Here is a 24,262-nt window from a genome sequence, read left to right on the forward strand (position 1 = left end):
CTTAGTGTCTTTTAGGGACAGAAAGTCATTATTTTGAATGGTGTAAAGGCAGCAATTAAAATAGTGTAGGGAGAAACATATGGCCTAAAGCAAAACTTGAAGTGAGTCTCTGACCGACTACAAGGGAGGAAGATCCCTTCTCATTTGGGGTAATTTTGGCAGAGTAATCTTTGTTTGTATTCCATTATGGGAAAAGTTGGCTTTTTTCCCCAAAGCAAAACGTTTTTATCAGATGTATTAAATGCCTTAGCTGCAGCAGAAGCTAAGCTTCCAAAGACACAACTCCAAGTGGCACATTCAAGGAAACTGAGAATCCCAACCTTTCTTGTGTCCCATGGGTCTCTTTGATTCCACATTTATGTTTCAGGGTTTTTTTCCTACTTTTTAAATTACAACAGTAGTACTAGAACATTAAAACAAACAGGATCAGAAAAAAATGTGAGTTAAATCTCAAGTGTTCCCTAATGCTTTATGGTTTAGGAAATGCCAAGAAATGCCCACATAACTATGGGCTTTCTGACTAAAGAAGCATCATGTGCCAAGCTTTTATTAAGTTGCTATTTTTCCCCGTCTAGTCCACAGCTGTAGTCACAGAGAAGAGATTCTGGAAATGATTTAGGACTGAGTCACAGGTGATATTGTTTGTAGAACTGTTTTGTCTCATTTGTTGCAGAAAGTGAAAGATACCTAGTGCAATTGCAGGGTATTCAGGAAGAGAAGGGACTTGAAATTCAGAAAGTTAAATGGCATCAAATTGGAGACTATTCTTGCTTTCGCCAGTGTTTCTCTGTGATGTTGGAGAGTCACATCAAACTCTGTTCCTCGTTTCCCAATAGCCAGTTTAAAACATCTTGTCCCCCTTTGCAGAAGAACTGTGTGTTCTTGAACTGCAGCTGAGATCTGTTGCAGCTCTACTTGAGGCATGTGGAGTGCCTGAAAACTGAAAGATCTCAGATTAAGTACCCAAACACAGTGGATGCTTTGGATATTTTTAGGTTAATCCCTGGAACTAATAATCGTCTGCCAGTTTGTGGGAATGTTAAGCAGATTTATTGTTTGGTGAGTGGGGAAGGAAACAAGTCAAAATAAAATAATAATTTTAAATTTAGTATAGGATTGAATATATTAAATAAGTAATGAGAATTCAAATCAGTGGGGTTTAAAAAATTAAATTATGACCTATTCAGTGAATTCTGTCCATTCTGTCCACAGAAAGAGACACAATCTTGATTTAAAAAGTTCCTTCATATTCAAGTCTGTACGTACGGATGTTAGGTCACAGAGAGGGTTACACAGATATCTTTAATTGAGACTTTTCTTTCCTTTATTGGTGACTTTACAGCTTGTTTTTTCAATGTAACACACATTTCTTCCCTCAATTGCTCTCAACAGCCTAATATATTTGAATAAATGATGGTCACAATATAAGTCGAACTGAAATGTCTGCAACTATCATTCATTTATTCTCATGCTCTCTCTCTCAGCTCTTTGGTATTTTGCACTGTTTTGGAATATCCCTAGATAGCAACTAGGAATTAAGCTAGCTGAAGAGAGATCACAGTGAAATGCAGAGGCTTGTTTTGTGTCCCAGCCATTAACTGTTTCACAGCAGTACTCAGAAAGTCACTGAAGACTTGCAATTGCACAAAATGGAAAAACTAACACAGAATTGAATGTTGAAGCCAGCAATCAAATAATTTAACTTATTAATCCCAATTTTTTATTTATTGGCATCAGTGTGTATATATGTGTTTCTGCCCATTTTTGTCTCTGGGTAATGCCATAGAGGCAAACCACTGTGGTTTTTGTTTTTAAAAAATGTTAAAGCAGAAATATATTTTTAAGTCAATGTTGGGTTTGTGTCAACTCATTGGAATGCTGCTGGACTGAACTCCATCAATTATATGTTGACTAGAGCACAGAAGATTTGCTGTGAAAGTTCATTCTGATTTGTTAACATTGTTTGATTGCACTCTAATTCATTCTTTTGCGTTTTTTTCAGTTGTGCTTCAGTAGTCCAGCTCCAGTCAGCAAAGCTCTGATCCAAAAGTTTTGTTTTAAGTATGGGCTTAGTTCCTTAAGTACAAGCTGCAGTGTAAGCTTGGGCTTCTGAGCTTTTCTCAGTAGGGAAAGATTTAAGCAAGTGCATAAGTGTTTTGTTGAACAGGAGCTTCTGCAAATACGCTAGTGAACCAGTTTCCTGCCAATGATGATCAGGGAGTCAATTTCTGAAAAGGAAGTTTTAAAGTCGAGTTGTGATATTTGGGTGCCAATTGAATTTTTTAGTTTGAATGAAAGTGCTTCAAACCGCGAGCCATTCACCAAAAATCTCTCAGCAATTCTGAATGAAAACAGCAATCTGATATTAAACAAATAATTCAGTGCAAATGCTGCACGTCCTTTGGCCAGGCATTCTGCAGCTGTGCTCCCAGGCTTGGGGTTTGTTTTCCAGATGCTTGAAATAAACTGGCTGAAATTACAATGAATTTAATGCCAAGTTTCTTTGATCTGTTTTACTGCAGGTGTTTCAGCCCAGCTCACCAGCACACGGCTACGCAGAAACACCTCAGTGGGGACACCCTTTTGGATGGCACCTGAGGTAGGCAAATGTACCTGTCTGAGTTGTCTCCATTCTTTGCAATGCACACTTTGTTGCCACTTTCACATAGTAGGAAAAAAGAGTATCTTTTCTTCCTAAGGCTTTGTTTCTGCCTTACATCTAGGCCTCTGTTCAGAAAAAATAATATACTATTAGAGTGTACAAAATGGATTTCTAATAAGCTTCATTATTTTATTCTGTTTAGTGTTTCTGTAAAAGTGCAGCAATCTACAAATAACTGAGGGTCCTTGAAAATGTTACGACTTTCCAGACAAATATTGTATGTATTGAAAATACAGACTGGGAGGAGAAGGAAGAATTCCTTTTTTCCAGTCTTGCGATAGGACTCTGCAAAACCCTGACTCAGCTATGTATTCTTTAATCATTGACTGGGGACCTACACACTTAAACACGTGGACTAGCATAGGTTAAAAATGGAGAAAAATAATATACAGGTGGCTTAGCCAAGTATCTTAGACCATATTTTTACCTATTACTTCCCAGACATCACCCTTTTCCTTCTATTTCATTTAAAGCACTATTGAACAAAAGTCCTTTGCATACTTTCCCAAACTCCAGACTTTGGGGTCAATCTTTGCCCTCCCTGCATTAAGGAACAAAAAGTACTTATGAAATGTATAGATTATAAAATTTAAAAACAAAGATTGAAAAAAGAGTAGTCTTTTTATTTTTAAGTTGTTCAGCCTTTGTAACAGTAAAAGTCTTTTCTGTTAAAGCCATACAAATTTGGGGGCAATTGGGATGGAAATTGCATGTGTTACAAATACACACAGGTCTATTTCTGTATGTCAAAGGGTTAAAAGTATTCTTGCAAACATTTGTTTTAAAACATTTTATACTTTTTATACATTTATTTTTGTTGCTAAGGAAGCCTGATTATAGCCGAGCAGTGAAAAGATGCTGCAGCGGGTCCAAAATTGATCTCACACAGTCTCACAAAGAATAGTTGATATTTTACCATCTCCATAACAACCAGTTTACGTCACAAAGGAGACACAAGATACCTTAGAAACCACTGTGCAAGCATTATTTATGGAATCACCTCAGTTTAGAAATCACATTTCTAAAATGAGACCTTTATAAAATACTTCTCTAGATAATAATGGACATATTATGAAATATTTTATGCAACTCGGATTAATATAGGTTATTTTTATAGTATTGTTTTGCTTGAATAATGGCCATCAAAGGTAGTAATCATATCAAATTTATTTTCCCTTCTCTCTTGAAAATATTAATTCTTGTGTTAAAAAGCCAAAGAGATAAGAAGATATTTTGAGCTGAAAAATTTTGACCTGAAAATACAACACACATGTAACCAAGGTGTGTTGTGTGCACAGCACATCAAACAGGAACAGGAGTAGCTCTGAATGCTTCCTGTTTTGAAAAGATTTGTTGAAACAACCAATCCAGTACCATAAACATAGTAACCCATATCACATTTGCAGGCCTGTGTATGACCTGCAGATCAGGCTCCATAGATGTAACAAAACAGCTGTAAGGTGCTCAGATATCCATTATACTGTGGTTGAAATGGCTTTTAAGTGTTGCATAACACATGTGCTCAAGTCACTACAGTTGCTCTCTTTGTGTTCATATAAATGACAGATTTCAAGTGAGGTGTGAAGTACAATTTATTTCTGGGGAGATCTTTCTGGTATTTTTAAAATGTGCAGCCTGATTTTTATGTGAAAGATTAGGACTGCAATAAGCTGAAAAGCTCTGCTTGGATAACAGCTTATTAGGAACAGTGTTTTCTAGATTAGACTGTGGTGAGGTCAGTAAACACTAGAAAGGCACTTAACTCAGTGTTTTGCACTCAGTTGCAAAAAACTTGCTGCCTAAAGGTTTTTGACATAGGGTAGAATTTATGTCAAACCCCAAAATACCATAAAATAACTGGACAGGACTGAAATGTTACTAATCAGGGAAATAGAAGGCATGAAGACTTTTTTTTTTTAATTATACTTTTACTATCTATATGTGAAATGTAGGGACCTCAGTCAATGCGTAAGGTAATTATGGTATCTCATCTCAGGGTGAGAGAAGAGGGGAGATGAGAAAGCTTGCTTTGGAGGAAGAGACTGCAGGAGTGTTTCAGAGTGAAATGAACCTGACAGGGCATATTTTCAAATGTAAACCCCAGGAAAATAAAACCTGAAGAAGAATGATGCAGAATTATTCAATCTGACAGGAATAATTGGATGTAATCAGGAGACAAATATGCTGGAAACTGGAATCACTAGATCAGCCTGGGTTAGGAATAGTCTGTAAAATCAAGAAAACCATCATATTTTAAGATTAAGTTTGCAAAACATATCAAAGGGATTGTATGGCACGGTAGTTGCAATACCAAAAGCTCATAGGAAAATAGCAGTGACTGAGGGTGGTATAAGGAATGTGTTCAGCTCACTGTTCTTCCTGGCAGCACTCAAAGCAGCTTAACATTTTTGAGTGACTCAAACATCTTGGCTCCTTTTTCCTCATGACTGTGAGGCTTGTTTAGCAGTATCAGGACAAATACAAAAGATCTGTCCTTCAGCATTTGTTTTGAGCAGAGCTTGTAATTAACAAAAATTTTTCTGAAAAATGAAAATACAGGTAAAAACTGGACTTTGAGGAAGCAACAGGAACCTGACAAGGATAAGTCAGTTTGAGAGCAGCTTTAAAGTAGACTCAGCGAAAATCAATAACTGCTGCTTAACCTAATTACTGTTGTCTCACACTTACAAACAGAGACTTGCAGAACCTGAAACACTGTATACTGGTATACTAAGAAAAGATAAATAGGTCAGGATAGTGTTAATATGTTTAAAACTGCCTATTGCCAAGTTACCTAAAATCTTCTTCTAATATGCAGAAACAAATTGTGTTGTATGCTAGCAGGTTGAATCAGATTTGTAGCTTTTGAACTTCATTACATCTGTACATTTTGAACTACTTTACATCTGTAGTCCTAAACATTAACATGTCTTGTTTTCTACCTCCAGAGCATAACTAACGTTTGAAGAAAATCTAGTTCGAATAGAATTGCAGTTTTCTTTTTCCACAAATACAATTAGGTTATAGTTATCTAGCTGGAAACTTAACTCTTGAAACAAGCAGTTAGGATATCACAGAATAACAGAATCACAGGATCAATTAGACTGGAAAAGACCTTGAGATCAAGTTCAACCTATGACTGAACACCACCATGTCAAACAGACCATGGCACTAAGTGCCACTTCCAGTCTTTCCTTAAACACCTTCAGGGACGGTGACTCCACCACCTTCCTGGCAGCCCAATGTCTAATCATATTTTCTGAAATTCTTCCTAATGTCCAACCTAAACCTCCTCTCATTCTGTCACTAGTTGCCTGAGAGAAAAGACCAACATCCACCTGGCTACAACCTCCTTTCAGGCAGTTGTAGAGAGTGATGAGGTCATCCCTGAGCAGCAGGACAGTGCCAGTGAGCTCTCCCTGAAAAGCTAGGTCTGGCAGAACGCGTCACCTCCTCCTTTGCCTCCAGGAGAGCTGCACATGGGCTAGCATGGCAGGATGGGGTTGAAAAGTACATGGCTGCTGGAGGGAACCTCAGGGAATGTTGCCAGTAACCTTGATAACATATCCATAGTCTTGTGAAGGGATGTGGAGGAGTTGCAGATGCTTCTGTTTTGTTCTAACAGCTATGGAGGGATTGTAAAGCTTTCATGTTGAGTGTTTAAAGATTTAAAAGACAAATCAAAACAACAAGCGCAAAACAGCAGAGAAAAACATTTCAATACCACACTGCTCTGCACTGAGATCCCTACATGAAATATGTTTACTCATGAGGCTGGAGTTGCCTCTTAGTTTTTGCGGTCTTTGTGAAAGACCATTTATAAATCTGTATGAGTGTATACACTTACATCTCAGAAATAAATCTGTGGATCAGAAGCAAAATGTGTCTATTAATATGAGTAGTGTTAAGTCTGTGATGGTCTTGCGATATAAAAACAAGATTTGTGTGCTTGAAAGCTTATGTGTTTTTCCTCACTGTATCATTTGGTCTAATAAAAGGTATTACGCTTCCCTACAAATCTAACCTGCTGCTAGAGCAGTCTCGTGGTCTCAGGAATAGTTCACTTTGATGAGTTAAAAATAAAAATTGATTACTCACAGTTGTTAAAATTTGACTACTTGTTATTAATTTACAGTGAGCCAATGTTAATTGTGATAATTACTTATAAGACTTATTTAAAATATTAACTACTACTTTGGTAGTAAAATAAGTACTACTTATTTTGGTAACATTTCTAACAATGTAACCGTTTTCTGAAACACCATGGAAAAATTTCTATGATGATACTAAGTAAAGAACTGAAATCCAGAGAAGAAAATGCAAGAATATGAAACAAATTTGAATCATAAATTTGCTTTTTCTTAATTACATGAATGTGCTTGAGGGGAGGGAGGGAGGGAAAGAGGAAGTGAGGGAGAGATAGAGGTAGATAGATATCACTTTGTTCTGGCTAATTCGGTATCCTCAGTGCTGCTAAATGCTGTCATGAAAGACATTTTTGGTTTCGGTGTGTAGGAATTGGAAGAATATTTAATATTATATTTCCAATGTAAATAAATGAAGTTGGTTGTCAGGAGGAGCACAGAAATGAGTTGTTTTTTTCATTGACTGGCATAGCTAGCGCTTTTGTTCTCCTTGCAGCAAGGGTAGCATTTTTGTGCCACGTTCGTTTTACATACGCAGTGCTTTTCAGCACTGTGCTCACACATCACATAAGCTGCTTAGTTGGCTGCGTCAGCGGAGCACACACCGCCTCACTTCAGGAGCGTCAGCCTTTCTGACTCCTTCTGTGGGTGGGTCCCTAGCACTCAGTGTGTAGCAGTTGTCTCCAGGGAGCACATCTGTACTGCTCTTGTTAGTATTGTGTATGCTGGCAGCTCTGCTTTTGTACGTGCACTGTATATACTGAGGCAAAGTGAAAGTAAGTTCACTTCTAATAATTCTGGGTAAACTTGAAAGGGTTTGATGTATTTTGCTTCAGCTAAACATACCTATAGCTTCCTCCCTCTGCACGAGTCAGTATGACCGCTGCACAAATAACAGATAGTTCTCCATATTACTTGTTTGCCTTCTTTTAAATCCACCTTTGATCTACTTATGTGCTTGATGAAGTTCAAAGAAATATTTGTATTGATTTCGGAACAGGCAGAATTATATCCTCGAATATAAAGTTTTCTTGTCAGGGTAAGAATCATCTTCTGTATCTCTGTGAATTTTTTGTTTCTGAACAAATTATAAATCACACAGAATGCCTAGGCACTGATTCCTCTTAACCTCCCTGAGTTCCTGTGACCAATTTGTTTATGTATTGTTTTTTCCAGACCTGTGAATTCCCCTTCACTTCACTCTGTACCAGTGTGACCCTCAGCACAATTAGTGTTGACAACTGTCATAACACTGTCTGTTTCTATGTGTGGTGTTTAGGTGCTTTTCAACCTAACAGCAGTGTAGCTGGGTATGAAACCATGATGAAATTACAACTAAAACAAAAGGTGACAGTTTGTCTCCTTAGCAAGCCAAGCCACTGTGTGCATGTAAGCAACCCATGCTGAAGTGAAAGACTTAGTGCTTATTACCATGGTGTTTACTAGCGAATCTCAAGATAAACTACATCACTCCCTGAAGCTTTGGCATGAACATAATGTTTGCAGCAAACCAAACTACCTCTTCTGTTTTATTTGTGCAAGCAGGGGAGGATTTTGCTGGATACAAAATTGGTACAAGTGTGATGTTTTTGCACAAGGAAGAAAAAGGGAGTAGCATGTTCTTCAGTTTCAGATCATTTCTTTTGGACTCTCTGTCTTCATGCCCCGCTGGCCAGAGCAGGCATCAGCAGTGCTGAGTGGTGCTCTCAGCTCCAGACCTCCAACAAAAAGATGTTTCAAAAAAAAAAAAGTATCTCTGAGTTCCTGATAGACACAGGAACATAATAAAAGATAAGTCAATAGTATATTCACTTTTTATATTTTGCTTTTTGAGATTTTTTTACTCTGCAGGGAGTAACAATAGTTTTCAATGAAAACCAGGACTGAAGCATTCCCAAGGAGTTGGCTGGCTGGTAAACTATGACTTAGAAAACACTTTCTTCTTCACATTGCAAAGTAGAATGTTCTCTGCTAACCAACACAGAAAGCGAACTGCTGGTGTGCACCTTTCATAAAGGAAAAAGCTGTAAAATTTGATTCTTACTTTAAAAATTAATGGCATCTGTGTTTCTCTAAGGGGTGCATAAGTTTGTAAGATTCTAGTAATGACTTCAACAGAAATGGAAAGCTTGTTTCAAACCAGCGTGATTGTTAACTTCATGTACACGCTGCATACTTGGTGAAGAGCAGTTCATTTTGTATCTTTACTGTGAGGCTGATCTCACTATACTCAAGCTAGTGGTCTAAAACATAGTGGTTTACATGGTCCACAGGCTGAATTTTTTAAACAAAAGAATGCGTATTAAAGGAAATATTTTTCTAAAGTAGTGACTGTAGCTTCTGGTAATAGAATGGGGGAGAATGTGATAGTGTTTTAATTCCCTTTGGTTAGAATGCCAGTGTTTTGCCATAGTGTCATTTTACTGCCAGGTACCGTATTTCCTGGAGGTGTAGCACAAAGATGCTTTATATGTTCCTTTCTCTTTGGTAGGTAATATATTGTGAAGCTGAGAAAAGATTTAAGAATTTTTTCTCTTTTTTAAAACAACAGCTGCAGCGTACTTTCTTTTCCCCATCCATTATGAATGCAGTGAATGTCAGAACATTACGAACATTCTGACTTCCATTATTTTAGTGTACCTTGTTAATCCTTCAGAGAATGAGATACACAGCAAATTTTGTTATCATCCTGTAGTTAGAAGCAATTGTGATGTGCTTATAGGGAAAAAATCATGGTGTCTTTGAATGTGGGAGACGAGCTATGTGTGTGGCACTGCTGACAAAGTCCAGTGTGACCTTGAGCAGGTCCTTCTTCTCCTTCTCTTGAAAATATATTCCTCTGCATCATAAAGTCTGAGAACAAACAGACAAGTATTTACAAAGGACTCAGCACACTGATGACAACCAGGCAACTTCTGAGGTATTTACTTCCAGGAGATGGGCTCTCACAGCTTTTTAAGTAAGCAGATAAATATTTTTCATGTGTTAAGAAAGGAGGGATAACACAGTGCATTTAATTAGGCACACATGGATAAGCTTCCAAGTTATGGCCTTGGAAGCGACTTGGATGATTTCTCTTCTTTTGTTTTTTTGAAGAAGTGTCATTGAATATACAGATGATTTTGGGAACTGTATAAAGAAACAAAAATAATCAAGAAACACAGGCTTCCCCTTCAATCTATGAGCAAAATTTCAATGATGGCCCATTTAGAATATATTATTTAAGTATCTCTGATGGATCTCCACATTGACTTTCTTTACAAATTTTTGCATTTGATTTCTTCTCTCTCAGGCATGAAAATAAAATTATCAAAAAGGCCTCTGAAACAGGGATGGTGGTTTAAAGCACTCTGCTTGAGTTGTGTAAAATCTGTCTACTGCACAGTAAAACTCATCTTTTTCAAGAGGTAGAGCAATCTCTGGGATGAGATCAAGGCTATAATGAACATTTTGAAGAACTAAAAAGTATTTCAGAGCTTTCACTTAAGACATTCTGTTAAGGGAGATGGGAAAATGATGTTTGTGTGACAATTTTGAAAAGCACTGCATTAGTTAACAAAACTGTGTCTTTTCAAGTTGAAGAAAAAAATCCCCTGAATTCTCTTTTGCAGAGCTTACTTCAATTTTTCCTCATCTTTTGGCATACTAACTGGAAAAATTGAGGAGAAAGAGAGATCTCAACAGTTGTCGAAACATTGCTAGAAAGTTCGTGAAAGGTCTTAATTTTTCTGGACTGATTTACTCTAGGAAAAAAAAAAGGAATTAATTGATGTGCAACTTTAATGCAAAACCCCCCCAGACATTTCAGTATTATTTTAACTGTGTTCAACATCCCTGATTTTGGATAAAATAAATGATGAGTGCACCACAGTGCATGAGTCCCAAGTAAAAGATGGACAAGTCCTATGGGCCTGTTGGACAAAATCACTACCAGAGGGAGGAATGCCTCTGTTAGGTGCAGTTTATGGAGAAAGTAACTAAGAGGTTAAACTGGAATCAGCAGCTTCTCCGGGAAAGGTTTTTTTACAGCGAGTGGCTCTCTGCCAGCAGCTTCCTGGGGTGCTGACTTGCATGTTGGCATCTCTGCAAAGTATTGTCCCAAATTGAAGCCCTAACACAAGAACTCAGAAGTAATACGGAATTTATAAAAAAAAAAAATCAAATCTCTTCTAGAACATAGGTACAGCCACGCTAGGACATGTTCTGTTTATCTTAAGTACAAATTACTAAAGGTACTTTAAAAACTATGAGAAAAATCATGGAAGCTGATAATGGTAATATGCAAGGATCTGACAAATTTTTGAAGCAGGTGGTCTAATTGTTTAGATTTGGGAAGACAAACTTGAGACAGAATGCCGAATCATGATAAAATAAAAAGCAGTGAAGCTACAAATTTTTTCTGCTCCCTTTACAAGGATAAGGGCTAAATTAAAACTTTAGTTTGAATCTCACATTTAGATGTGGAATTGTTTTCACATTATATGAATAGTTAGTTTATTAGAATGTGATCAGTGGGTTGACTGGAAGTGTGCATCAAGTTTGTGAAATAAAACAGTTCTGATGTCCAAGGAGAGATTCCTGTTAACTTCAGTTTTTCTTAGACAAGATACTTGGTATGTTAATTCTCATTTGTAAACTACTCAAATCTAGTAAATACAAACTAAGAAAGAAAAAAAGGCAGAAATGACTGATGTAACATTCTTATCTAAAAAACAGCTGTGCAAATTGGTCTATCCTCATGAATAGTCATAGAAGTTAATAACATCAATAGAGTTCTCTGCTGTTATAATAGGTTTCTGTAAGAAGCGCTTTCAAAACCAGAATTTAGTAGCGATGTTCTTTGTATAGATATTCGAAGCATCCTGTGGAGCTTAATGTCTTAAAAAAAAACCCAAACCTGTTCTAATTTACAGTTACCTTTTTGTGGTGTTTCTTCTAGCTGGGGTATATGGGCAAAGATATGGATTTGAAAGCTACATAGCGTTTTAGACATGACTCAAAAAAAGTACTTTCATGTCACACTAGGAAGGCACGAACTGTACATTAGGTTAAAACATTGTTTTCTCTGCTTCTTCTCTGATAGGTCATTGCTTGTGAACAACAGTATGACTACTCATATGATGCTCGATGTGACGTATGGTCCTTGGGAATAACAGCTATTGAACTGGGGGATGGAGACCCTCCTTTATTTGACATGCATCCGGTGAAAACCCTTTTTAAAATTCCAAGGTATGGCACTAGATGGCTCTCTTCACTCACTAGTTTGTTCAAAGGCAGTCTAGTGAACGCAGAAATATTGAAAGATGTGCTTCAAATCCCAAGAATCTCTCCTACAAAAAGATGTTAAAAAATCTAAATGTTAAAGATTTTTATTTTTTCAGCCTGATTTCTACAGTAATTCATATTTAAAATTCCTTGATATGATAAAGACTTACATATTTATTTTATTCTTATCTTAGAATATAAAATCATATTTTATCCAGGTACCTCCCTTAAAAAGTAGTTTTCTTTTCTTATATACTATGGATAAAAACAGTTATTTCAAAAGTAGAAGCCAACACATATAACTAGGGGAATTTTAAAATGTTATTCCCCTAGAGTCTTGGGCTTGTTTTCCTATGAAAGAAAAACACACAATTTTGACAATGCTGTGAAGCAGTCTGACAGTTTCAGCAAGCTGTAGTCATAATTTATTTTTTCAGATACCCAAGGATGTTAAAATATGAAGATTTGGATTGTCATATATGGACAATCCAGTATGAATGATACTGTATTGGATACGAAAAAGCGATAGAAATTCCCTCTATAATAGTCATGTAAATTAGCTGTATTATTTCATGCTGTTTACTTTTGGTTTCATCTGTTTTCATTTCATTGACTCTTCCTGGACAAGTTCAGATGGACAGTGTAAAACAGAGTTTGAAAACAGAAGAGCTGTAATAATAGAAGAAACATAGAATTTGTCCATCATTGATTAGACTGGCATATACTTGTCTTTTCCCCATTTTGGTTCATGAAGAAAGAGTCATCACTGACTGATAACAGTTTTAAACCTTCAGCAATACAAGTGTTTGACCTTTTGTTATCTGCACGGTTATCATAGACTTTTAAATTTCCTTCTGATTGCAATTTGCATTTCTGATTAAGTCTATTTATATGCAGATGCAGTTGTGCTGGGTTCTGCCTCATATAGTTATCTCCTTCTACCCAGCTCAGACCTGAACTGCCACCACTCTTTCCAAAATTATTCATACTGAAGCAGTGGTTCATCTTGCACAAGTATAAAACAGGTCCTGGCAGGTAAGGCAGCAAGGGAGGCTTCAGACTACTAAAGCAATATCTATAAATTTTATCAATGCTCAAAGCAGTCATACATAAGTCATACCAAAGGTAACAGCAAGCAATAGGAAGATACATAGATTAAGGCATATAGAGTCTTTGATTTCTATGTCTAGTTTACCACTTTCTCTATTTGTTGTTGCATCTCTGTATGACTTAGCAAAACAAGGGAAAATTGTCGATCTGATTAATCAAACAATGGGTATATTTACCAAATAGAATGGTAGCAATTTTAAAGAGATATTTTCCTCTGCTGTGCATTATATGAGCTATAACCCTGCTGCTGCTAACTGTGCGTGCATATTAAATGGACTATGATGAGTGCTGGATGGCATAAGGGCCTGGGGTGTAGGAGATACAACTTCTTTCCTGGTACTTGTTTGAAGTCAATTCAGAGGGATAGCAAATATATAACAAAAAGGTGCATTCCCCTCTTAGAGTAGTTTGACAGTTTAGAATTAATCTCAGTGCAGTTCCTGATCTCTGTGCTGAAATGCACACACTTTTAACAGCATTTTTAACATTAGCATTGAGGCTCTTCTCAGGTTGAAAGAGGCTCTTCCAAGCACTGGCTGTTGGGTGCTCAAGCAGTGACATATAGAAGCGTTGCAGCTCACCTTCTGAGACTGTTCAGTCCAAAATCCTCTAAGCCTAGGGATCTGGCATCTTTACGGTTTCTGCTTTTGTGATAGTATCTGTGTCTGAAGTTATAAATGCAAATATTAAGCTATTTGATGATTTTTAGGTAGTTAGTATCCTTGACTGTCATCTCTGAATTTATCCAATACAAATTCCTATCCACTGTAATATGTAGTAGCAAAGAAACCTACAGGGTAGCTATATTTTATTGGAAGAACTCTCGTGTGCCACTCGCTAGCTTTATTTAGTAACCCTTAGCTGCCCTATGAGAAGAGGAAAAGTACAGTCAATCCCTATTTCCCCTCTGTACATGACAGTGTCGTTGTAGGATCCAATCAAAAGAAGAGAAACCTTTCCGTTTCTTTTTTCTTTTTAGTTTTCTTTTTCATTATTGCATCTCTGGTCTCGAGTGAAGTCTGGAGCTTACAGCTCTTGAGGTATATACTGATACAGAGCTTCTTCAGCTGGATTTTGCTTTCAGCTGGTAAATGGCCACTAGCAGAAGATTACCAGTTTCCAAAATGATCTCACAACTGTAATTTGCTGTTCAAACCACTGGAGTATACAATGTACGTACTGCTAATTCTAGGATTCAGAGGTATTGTAAGACCCGACTCAGGAAGCAATATAACCTTATATAATTCCAGTCTTGTGTATGTACCCATACTCTTAATTTCTGACAAAGACATATAGAATTTAGGTTGTTGATAATAGCTCCTGTTTCTGACATGATCTGATGTAAAACTGACAAATTAAGTTTCAAGCAATTGTTAAATGTACTAAATGCACAAATACCAAGTGACACCAATGCGCCTTGCACAGTTATGGTGTGACTTTCGTTCCCTACAGTCAAGTTCCGTTTTATCTGGAAGTGCAAAAAGCTTCTGCAAATAACAAGCAATAAATGTAATGGGTAATAACAAGCAATAAAAATAAAAGGATTTTGATTCATTGGTTTATGTATATGGTTTCTGTATGTGTTCTCCCAGGATAATTTTTGTTGATGGGGCTGATGAGACTTTGGAGAAGAGGTGACATTGCTGTTCACAGTAAATGACACTTGGACATCAGTCAGGCAGAGAGTTATCAAGAATTAGTTCCTTGTTCCCTTATGTTCTTGACTCCACTTGATCAATATATTTTTATTTATACTATTGCAGTCACAGCAGTTACATACCCCCAGGATCTTTGGAGATATCTTCTTGTGTAGAACTCAAGTCAAGGACTTCTGTTAAACTTACTGCCTCCAGCTAACATAGATTCATGTCTGCGTTATGTAACTTGGAGCAGGGATGGACTAAGCTCCAGACTGAATATCTCAGAGGTCTGCAAAGGAGCACATCTGGGGATACACCGTAGGATACCAAGATGGATTATATGGTGTTGTGGGAAGAGGAGGCTTCTTATGCCCATTTAAATTCAGATTTTCATTCATTGAGTTCAATGAAAAGTGGGATTAGAGACTGAATTTATCTCAACAACATAGCTTATTTCCAGAGGATAGGGGAATCCTCGGAAATCACTGAGTGTCTCAACCTGGGCATGAAAAGATAGGTGATCCCACTGTGCTGCACTTCCCTCAAAACCTGACCAGTGTTTCCAAACAGGAGATGCTGGATGCTAAGTGCTTTTGAAAACATGATTATTTTTTTTTAAGGTGTGTAAGTATTAACTTCATACTTTTGATAATACTGCCTTAGCTGTGGGCCAGATGCTTAAGCATCTTCCAGTGGTTAAACACCTTTCTTGTTCTACGGAAAATGTATTGTCTGCAGCAAATATCTGATAGCAAAAGTGGAGTGAAAAAGCAAATGCCAGTTAATTTTTAAGTCAGATACTTCATTAGACTCTGGGCCTTATTTCTGTATATGTAGATTTAGAAGAGAAGAGGATATAAGTTCATGGACTAATGCAAATTTTAAAAACCTTTTCTTGTATGAAGGTGCAGTGTCTTGGAAACAGTTGTAATGCCACATGCATGAAACTTTTCTTAAAACTGCTTATGAGGAAGAAGCATTATCTTAGAGGAAATGTTAACGTTCTGTTTTGCGATGATGCACACGTTTTCCCTCATCAGAATGAATTCTTGGATCTAACCAATAAATCTCCTGAAAAGGGACCTCCAGTGCCTAGAGATAAGAAATAAATCATACTGCGAAGACACTGAACCATGAAATGATTCTGTTAACATGTCATCTGTCTGGAATATATTTTCAAATCTCCAACAGAAGGGTCTAAATTATGAAGGGAAGGTGGCCTAGCAAAGTTGGTAATTGGGGAGTTGATACTTTTAACCTCTTCCATCTGCTGCCACTACTTAGGTGTGTGTCTGTTTTGGCAAAATATTACAAAGTGAAAGATTCTCAAATACCATTACACCTAAGCTTTTTGAAGTAAAATAGGTCCATAAATTCTTCTTACTATGTTATCCTGTGAGAAATGTTACATCATATCAGTACTATCTCTTAAGGTACCACAACAAATCACCACTAGTGATTTAAAATTTTGAAGAGTAACGACTATAAATAGTAGTGTTGAAAAGAGGAGATAAAGATTGTACATTGTAGTTTGGAAAGGGTGGATGGAGGTGTACGTACCGGTGTAAAGTCAGGATTTCAGATCCTCTTGCAAATATCCTGTGTTTCAGGATCTGTCTCTTTACAGTCTTTTACAGTGAGGTGGTAAAGAACAATTTTTCTGGATTACACTGACAGGTGACAGTAACAGAAATTAAACCAAATTCTCTTCTCATGTCTGCGTCGATCAAGAGTTGCTCTTCTGAGAGCAGTGCAAGGCATCTGTTTTAAAACTGATTGGTGATAAGAAATGGTTATTAAATTTTCTAACTCACAAAATCTGGGAATTAAATGAAATTTCATTTAAAATTATTATGCTTCATTAATTCATGTTAAATAACGAGGAATGAAATGGAATTGAGCTTTGAGTACTCATTGAATGGTGTAGTTCTTCATCTGTGTTGTACTGTGTTGAGATTTAAAACTCTTGGGAGTCCTATTGGTTTGAATTTAGTGATGCCTGACTGCTTCAGGAGCTGACCTGCATCTAGCAGGACCAAACCACCTCCTACCCCATCACGACTTCAGCATCACAGTAGTTTGCATGTAGGCAGTATAATTATCTTTGTATGTTCTGTGCCACCATACACTCATCTTTAATGTTGGTAAATGAACTCCAAAGAAGTTCTTCAAGAGTTCTTCAAGTTATTGTCATCTTTAAGGTATGATTTTGTCAAGAGAGAGACAATAGAATATCATTTCAGCAGGTAGTGTGACTGGGCCAGACATTGCATCTTCACCTTGCTGTGCTGTGTATATGTGGAGCACCTGGTAGCACAGGTAGTTTCAGCCATCTGAACAGGTAAGATCCATTGTGGGACAGTATTTTTTGGAGGTAACTTTTGCATATTAACATTTTCTGATGCAGCCTTTCATATTGCAACTGACTTTACCAACTTTTTTGTAATTTTACCATTTGCAGTGGTACTGACACGATTCTGATATATCATGTAGCATGCTCTTACTGCTGTTGCTTGGAACAGTAAAGAAACACAAATACATGTTGTAGGACAGCAAAGCTTAGAGATTATTACTTTTGTGAAATGAGTTAATACATTTGTAGTTATTTAAAATGAAGTGTTTAAAGTGATTAAAGGAATGTGTTTCAGATAATCTTAAGGTAAATTATTTGACATCAAGAATACAAGTTGTTTATTTCTTAATAGGAATGTGAAGTGCATTTACAGCACTGTGACTAACTACTTCAAAGACCAGATTCTGCCTATGGTTTTAGGCAGAGCATCATGGTATCCATAACAGCTGTGTCTATTTGTCTGAGGAGTAATTTGACTTTTACACATAATTTTGTTGTCTGATACATTGGACTTCCATTACTTTGGGATTGTATTTTTATAGAAAATTTCAAATACTAAAAATGTAATGTGACATGTTACATCTAGTGAGCAGAAATACAAGGTCTTTGGGATCCTACTTAATTGGTAGGAATTGAGATAGACTCAATTCAAGAATAGAGTCTATCTCTAGGTGAAAAAAGATCTGTAACTAAGGATTGGGAAGACCACTACTAGTTCTTCAGGAGGTTACAGACTTGTCATACAATCTCGAACAAGTCAAATATGACTAGATTTTTTAAATTATTTACGTCCCCAAATAGGATGTTGGACAGCTAGTGGAATTTTTGAGAAACACTTCTGTGTTTCATTTCTGTTAATATGCTTCTGTGTTTGAGGTTGGAAGAGACATTTGGGAGGTTATTTTGTCCAACCGTCCTGCTCAACCTGAGTCACCTGTAGCAGACTGCCCAGAACCATGTCCATAGAGCTTTTGAATATCTCCAAGAATTGAGAGTCTCCAAGAACGGAGACTCCACAACCTGTCTGGACAATCTGTGCCAGTCTTCAGTCACCCTCACAGTGAAAAAGTGTTTCCTGATGTTCAGGTGGAACCTTCTGTGTTTCAGTGTGTGCCCATCAACTCTTTCCCTGTCACTGGGCACCACAGAAAATAGTCTTCTTTCCACTCTCCCTTCATATATTTCTATGTATTGATAACATCCCTTCTGAGCTTTCTCCTCTATGCTAAACAGTCCCACCTGTCTCAGCCTTTCCTCATGTGGGAGGTGCTCCACTCCCTTAATCAATCTTGGGGACCATTTGCTGGACTGTCTCCCGTGGCTTTATATCTCTCTGGTTCTGGGGAGCCCAGAACTGTGGTCTCACCAGGGCTGAGTAGAGGAGAAGGATCACCTTCCTCAACCTGCTGGGAACACCCCTCCTAATGCAGCCCAGGATACCAACAGCCCTTATTACCACAAGGGCACATGGCTGGCTCCTGTTCAACTTGGTGTCCACTGGAACCTCCAGTTCCTTTGGTGCAAGGCTACTTTGTGGTCAGCCTCCAGAAAATACCGGTGCAGGACTTTGAACTTTTCATTGCTGAACTTCTGAAGTTCCTGTTGACTATTTCTCCAGCTTGTTGAGGTTCCTTCTCTCTGGATGGCAGCACAACCCTCTGGTGCATCAGCTGGTCCTCACAGGTTGCAGTATGAGCAAACTTGCTGAGAGTGCACTCTGCCCCATCATCCAGGTCATTAATAAAGATGTTGAATGGGGTTGGGCCATTTTGGTCCCTGTGATGGATGAATGTCCTGGTATTTTGCTTGAATGATCTGGCAAAGCATGTGTTAAGTCCACAGGGAAACAGTTTTGTGCTATGAGAACAAGATATTTTAATATTCTTACTATCACATTATCTCACAATTTACAGCAGTGCCAAAAGATGCCAGAGCAGAGGCTCTGCCCTAATAAGGATGTATAGGACTTATTCATTACTAATTAATTCCTAACAGGTTTGTGAATTGATAAAAGTCAAAGGCATCCTAAGGTTTGAATATCAGACTTAAATAGATTTGTGCCAGGGTTGAACTGAGTAATGAGTAACTTGTAGTACTGTTACCTTAATTATATTATCTGTGTTTAAAAAGCAGCTGTTTGTGTCTAAGACTATACCAAGTATGCATGTATAACTAGTCTTTTAAGTCTGGCAACAGATCTAGAAATTGAAGTGTATTCAGTTATCAGCCATATCGTAGCAAAATGGGGTCTGTTCTCCATTTACCTTATGACATTTTAATATATTTGAGAAAGGGTAAAATATTAATATATATATAATTTATTTAATATCTAATATATAAAATATTAACAATATTTTATATACTACAATATACTACTATCATATATTTTTATATACTACAATAGGGACAATAGGAAATTAACCCTAAAATTAAATCATCTTGGTGCAATTTCCCTCCTCCCTTTCCTTAACTATTCAGTTGTCACATAACTTATCTACAACTACATAACTGTTTCTCATTGATTTTTTCTTTCTATTCTTTTTTATAAGCTCTGTACGGATAGAATTTGATTTTGCAGGTGCATTCCTTGTTCATATGTATTCATAGCGTAATTTCAGCAAGTAATTGTAATTTGTGCTCTGTGACTTGCTGTTGAATAGTCTGTGGTAAGCATTTACTGTTTCAGCTGTTAGGGAGGACTTTGCCTGCACAGTATATTTCTGGGTTTTGATTCACTGAGTCTCTCCTCCAACTGGCTTTCTCATGAATAGAAGGGTATTCTTTGGTGCTTATTTAAAACAGACTGTTTCAGCAAACATTCCTGCCAGTATAGTTGTTGCTAGAACGTTCGTAGAAATTACACACAAAAGACCTAAAATGTATGCAGCTGAACAGAATTCATCAGGAAACTCCAATGAATAATCATGAAAACAAACATGCTCAGGTCTCAACCATTTTCTGAGCAAATAAAAAAGAATCACTTCTGATACTCTGTGTTATTCTCCATGCTGCACTCTAACTGCCTCTGAACCCTAGGTAGAAGCTGAGATGCCTGACAGATGTTTTTAGTGACTGCATATGCAGTTCATTTCATGCATTAAATGCACCTAAACGGTTTTAGTCATCCCGTTTCTAAAGTAAATCATTACTTTTCAAAATCCATTGCATAAGTAATAGCAGACTGCTAAGATACTGTGAGTGCCATTTTGTTTTGCTCTAGTGGAAAATTTCATGCTGACAAGGTCAAGCCCTGCAGTCTGAGAGCAGTCATGTGATGAAAGGCACATCCAGCAGGAGGAGAGTTGGTAGATGGACACCTACTGTCGTCTCCTTCAGAACTGAGGATTTGAAATGTGGCTTAGTTAGATTTAGGGGATAGAGCTGACCTACAAAGTCTGGCTTTTATTATTGTAGACTAAAAATACACTGGTTTTGTTGTGTTTTCAAAACTGCTCCCTGTTTCTTGAACGAACTACAGTAGTTACTAGCATTGTCTGTAGTTGTCCTTAGGCAGTAATACTGTCGGGGTAACACTGTAATCCTTACCTATAGTATGTACTGATTTTTAAGAAGATTCATGCTATGGTGCATAGTAAACTGGAGGTTGCAATGGAGAAGATGTAGTATGGCTGATTTTTCTTTTAGTGCAGCAAAATACTTGTGCTCTGCGTTTACAATGAGTTTGAAGATGGTGAGAAAATCAGTCAGTTATAAATAGTTAACAGCCAATTTTCCACCATTCAGCCCAGGAAATAGCTTCCTTCCAGGTAGATAGCTCACATGTAATATTACTTTGCAGTAAGACATTTAGTGTTCAGATATTTTTCTATGATTGATTAATATACTTTGTTATGGAGATAGATTCTTAGGACAAAAATAATTGAGATAATCTTGGAGTCAAATTGCTCAGTAAAGAACTAGGTAGCTACATTTTCAACATATAAATCTACATCATTACCAGAGGTTGCTCAGAGGCTGCTGATGCCTTAATAGATAAGGTTTAGATAGATTACCTGCAGCACTAAACAATTTACTGAGAACAGAAAATGGGCTTCCAATACAGTCTAGATGAAACATCACAATTATTTGAGATACTCTGTAACCTTGGAAACAATTGGGAGCAGTGACATCAGCAACAATTATGTGCAATTTTGTCTTTAGTTTATCACCAAGGTAACCAGAGCAGTTTTCCCTGCTTGAAATTTTAAGAATGTCGTGGTTTGGTTTCAAGTGAGCATGCATGAAGCAGATTCTTTAGGGTCTGTTAAAATTGCATTCTGCTTCCCTTTTAAAATGATCCTTCAGGATTTAAATTGTGTAAACTCATGGGTTTGTTTGGGTTTTTTTTTTTCCCTTTTCCCCCTTTTTCTGTCTGAAACATCTGCAGACAAATAAAGCCTTAGTTACTGTGCTAAATTCTCTAAATACTGGAAAGAAGGAAAAATCTATTTCCTTGTTGACTTCCTTTTGCTAGCCCTGAATACCAAGTATTACAACTGCATACAGAAGCTGCAAATTTCACTATGTTATTTTAGAGGGTGGAACTCACCCACAGTTGAGGACACGTTCCCACATCTAACTTCCTTGAGGGAAGCTCTGAATTAAAGCCTAGGTTCACAAGTGACTTGCATTCAGTGCTGCCTGAGGACTGTACTGGGTGAGTGATTCCATTGGACTTCCTGGCTGTGAGACATCCTTAATCAGCCTACCTCACCTTGTGGTTGTGCCAGTCGGGAATGGCCTAGGATGATATTCATCTTCATACTTAATCCAGAGGGGTGGGGTTTTTTTGAAGGAAAAATTTTCCCCCCTTCTGGAAAAGGCGATGTTTCAATTGAAACTTTGTTGCATAGTAGAAAAACCTGTAGTAGCCTTTATAATTGCTTTGTGATGGGAAAGTTACGTGGAGTTAGAGCCATAATGCTGACAGGTGGAATACTGAGACCATACAGTCTCTCATCTGTGTGTGACTAAATTTTAGAGAGAGGTATTTTGTATGAAATAGGGATAAAGCTTATCCATCTATCATGGAGGAAAAAGAGGAGACTGCAAAAAAGTTGCTTTTTTTTGAAGTCTGAAACACTATCTCAGGTGAAAACATATCAGTGCTCTGAACCTGTGTTCATAAAACTTTCATATTTTACCTGTGATGTCTTACTTTGTCAAACATTTCCCTTTTTGCATGTGTCTTTATCCTAGATTGCTGCACATGCAAAATGCACACTTGACTTCTGTTGAGTTATTGTGCATTCAGCTTACGATATTGCAGGGCAGTTGGTGTGCAGGCAACTTGCCATGCTTCTGCCTTAGAGATACAAGTTAGAACTTGGTGTTTGAAGGAAAGTAATAAAATTCTGTTCCTGTTTGGAGTGCAGTCCTGAAGAAGTGAAACTGCATTTCAAGCCATTAGCCTTGTGGGGTTCCAAAACAAACTTTATAGGCTATGGTTAATGTTGGAGTTCAGTAGCCCATATCACTTATAATGAATTGAACCAAGTAAATTACGTTAGATTTCTGCATGAAAAAAAGAGAATCCCTTCACATAGTTTGGTATTGTAGAACGAATACGGCACTTAGTACATTTCATGGTACCAGAGACTTTCCTGGGATGTTATTGAGAAATAGATGCCTTTCTGAGAAATAAGATATTGATGTTCATATTTGTAAAGGAATTAATTCACTGACTGATAGACACAGAAGAAAAAGAAAGTGAACTTTTTAGATACTACCCACATTTTAGCAAGATTGTAATTATCCTTAGCATCATAATGAATGCATGTTGTTTATTTTATTTTTGTAATAAAAAGTCACCATATACCTGTGGGCTTTGCTGTCTGAAGTAATTTTCAGAAATATGCAATAACAAGTAATCACACTATTTGCAAACGTATTTGGTGAAAAGGAACTTTGCTTTGAAAGGTATTGATTTGCTTGTTGCAGTTATCAGTTTGATTAATGTTAAAATTTTATGCAATATATTTAATCATTACTCCTGATTGGTGCAGTAATAATGCATTACACATATCTGCACATTTGCTATTAACAATTACTGTCTTATATTTCTTTCCTATCACAGATGTAGTCATAAGTTAGAACTCATAAAATTTTTGAAGAAATATTTATTGGAGTAGACATTGGTTATAAATCTTTATAACTGCAATATTCAGGGAGTTGATATTTCAGTGGGTTTATTTTACGATAAAGAAGGGTCATTTAGATTTCTCTTGTATCACCACTTCTCTCAGGAGTTCCTTCAGGAGGTACAAGTTTTCATGACTGTCGTGAGGCCAAGAAAAACTCCCAGGCAAGACACCAGGTAGTGCGTTCTGTGCAGAGACCACATTTTACATATGAACAAACTGAAATGTAGTCACATTAAATGACTGTGCCATACTAGGTTCCCAGAGGTTACTGCAGTGTTGTTTGCAGAAATAGCATGCAGGGAGAAGAAGGTAAAAACAAAGGAGGACAGTGGTAAATAAGGATGAAGACATGGTGAAATCGTCTGTAGGTTGGTTCTGTGATAAGGTTCAATATTTATATGGGGCTGAATGTGGTCTTGGACACATAGGGATACAAAGCAAAGGCCATGTTCATTTCAAAGTGCTGACTATCTTGATGACTTAAGAGTCATTATTGAAAATTCACTGCAAATGAATTTGAAGTGTGAAGACCTGAGTAAATAAAGCCTTGAGAAACCTGAGTTAAACTCATAGCTGACCTGACTTAGAGCAGAAGGTTGGAATAGAGACCTTCTGAGGTCCTTTCTAGCCTGTATTAGTCTGTGCTATGGAAAAAAGGTTCACTTCATCCATGCAGGTGTTTAAGGAGGAATTCAAATAGTAAACAGGGTAACTTACTTTGCCAGTCTGAATAAACAATCACTGGACTAATTTCTCCACTGTTGTTAGTAACCCTTGAAAACTTGCGTTGAAAGCCTACAAAAGATATAAAACTAGATTTGGAGACTGAAAAAGAAACTGGTAAAACTGATCAAAACTAAGTGAATTTTCTAGGACAAATGTAATTATTTTTACAGAGGACTATATTTGTTTTATTGAAAAAAGTGTTAATATTTTTATAGTAT

The 24,262-nt window shown here is 37.1% G+C and overlaps 1 protein-coding gene across 3 annotated transcripts in view; it reads left to right on the top strand.

The window, feature by feature from the left end:
* Nucleotides 1–24,262, top strand: part of MYO3B (myosin IIIB) — a 197,337-nt gene that overhangs the window by 33,875 nt on the left and 139,200 nt on the right. For all 3 annotated transcript variants that reach the window (XM_039387963.1, XM_039387964.1, XM_039387965.1), the window contains 2 exons: nucleotides 2,523–2,599; nucleotides 11,891–12,036. In XM_039387963.1, the coding sequence (XP_039243897.1) occupies nucleotides 2,523–2,599; nucleotides 11,891–12,036 (223 nt within the window). The remainder of the gene's footprint in view (nucleotides 1–2,522; nucleotides 2,600–11,890; nucleotides 12,037–24,262) is intronic.

Source organism: Pipra filicauda, unplaced genomic scaffold (genome assembly GCF_003945595.2).
Source record: "Pipra filicauda isolate LSUMZ 115617 unplaced genomic scaffold, ASM394559v2 scaffold5_size6683894_pilon, whole genome shotgun sequence".
NCBI classification, from domain to species: domain Eukaryota; kingdom Metazoa; phylum Chordata; class Aves; order Passeriformes; family Pipridae; genus Pipra; species Pipra filicauda.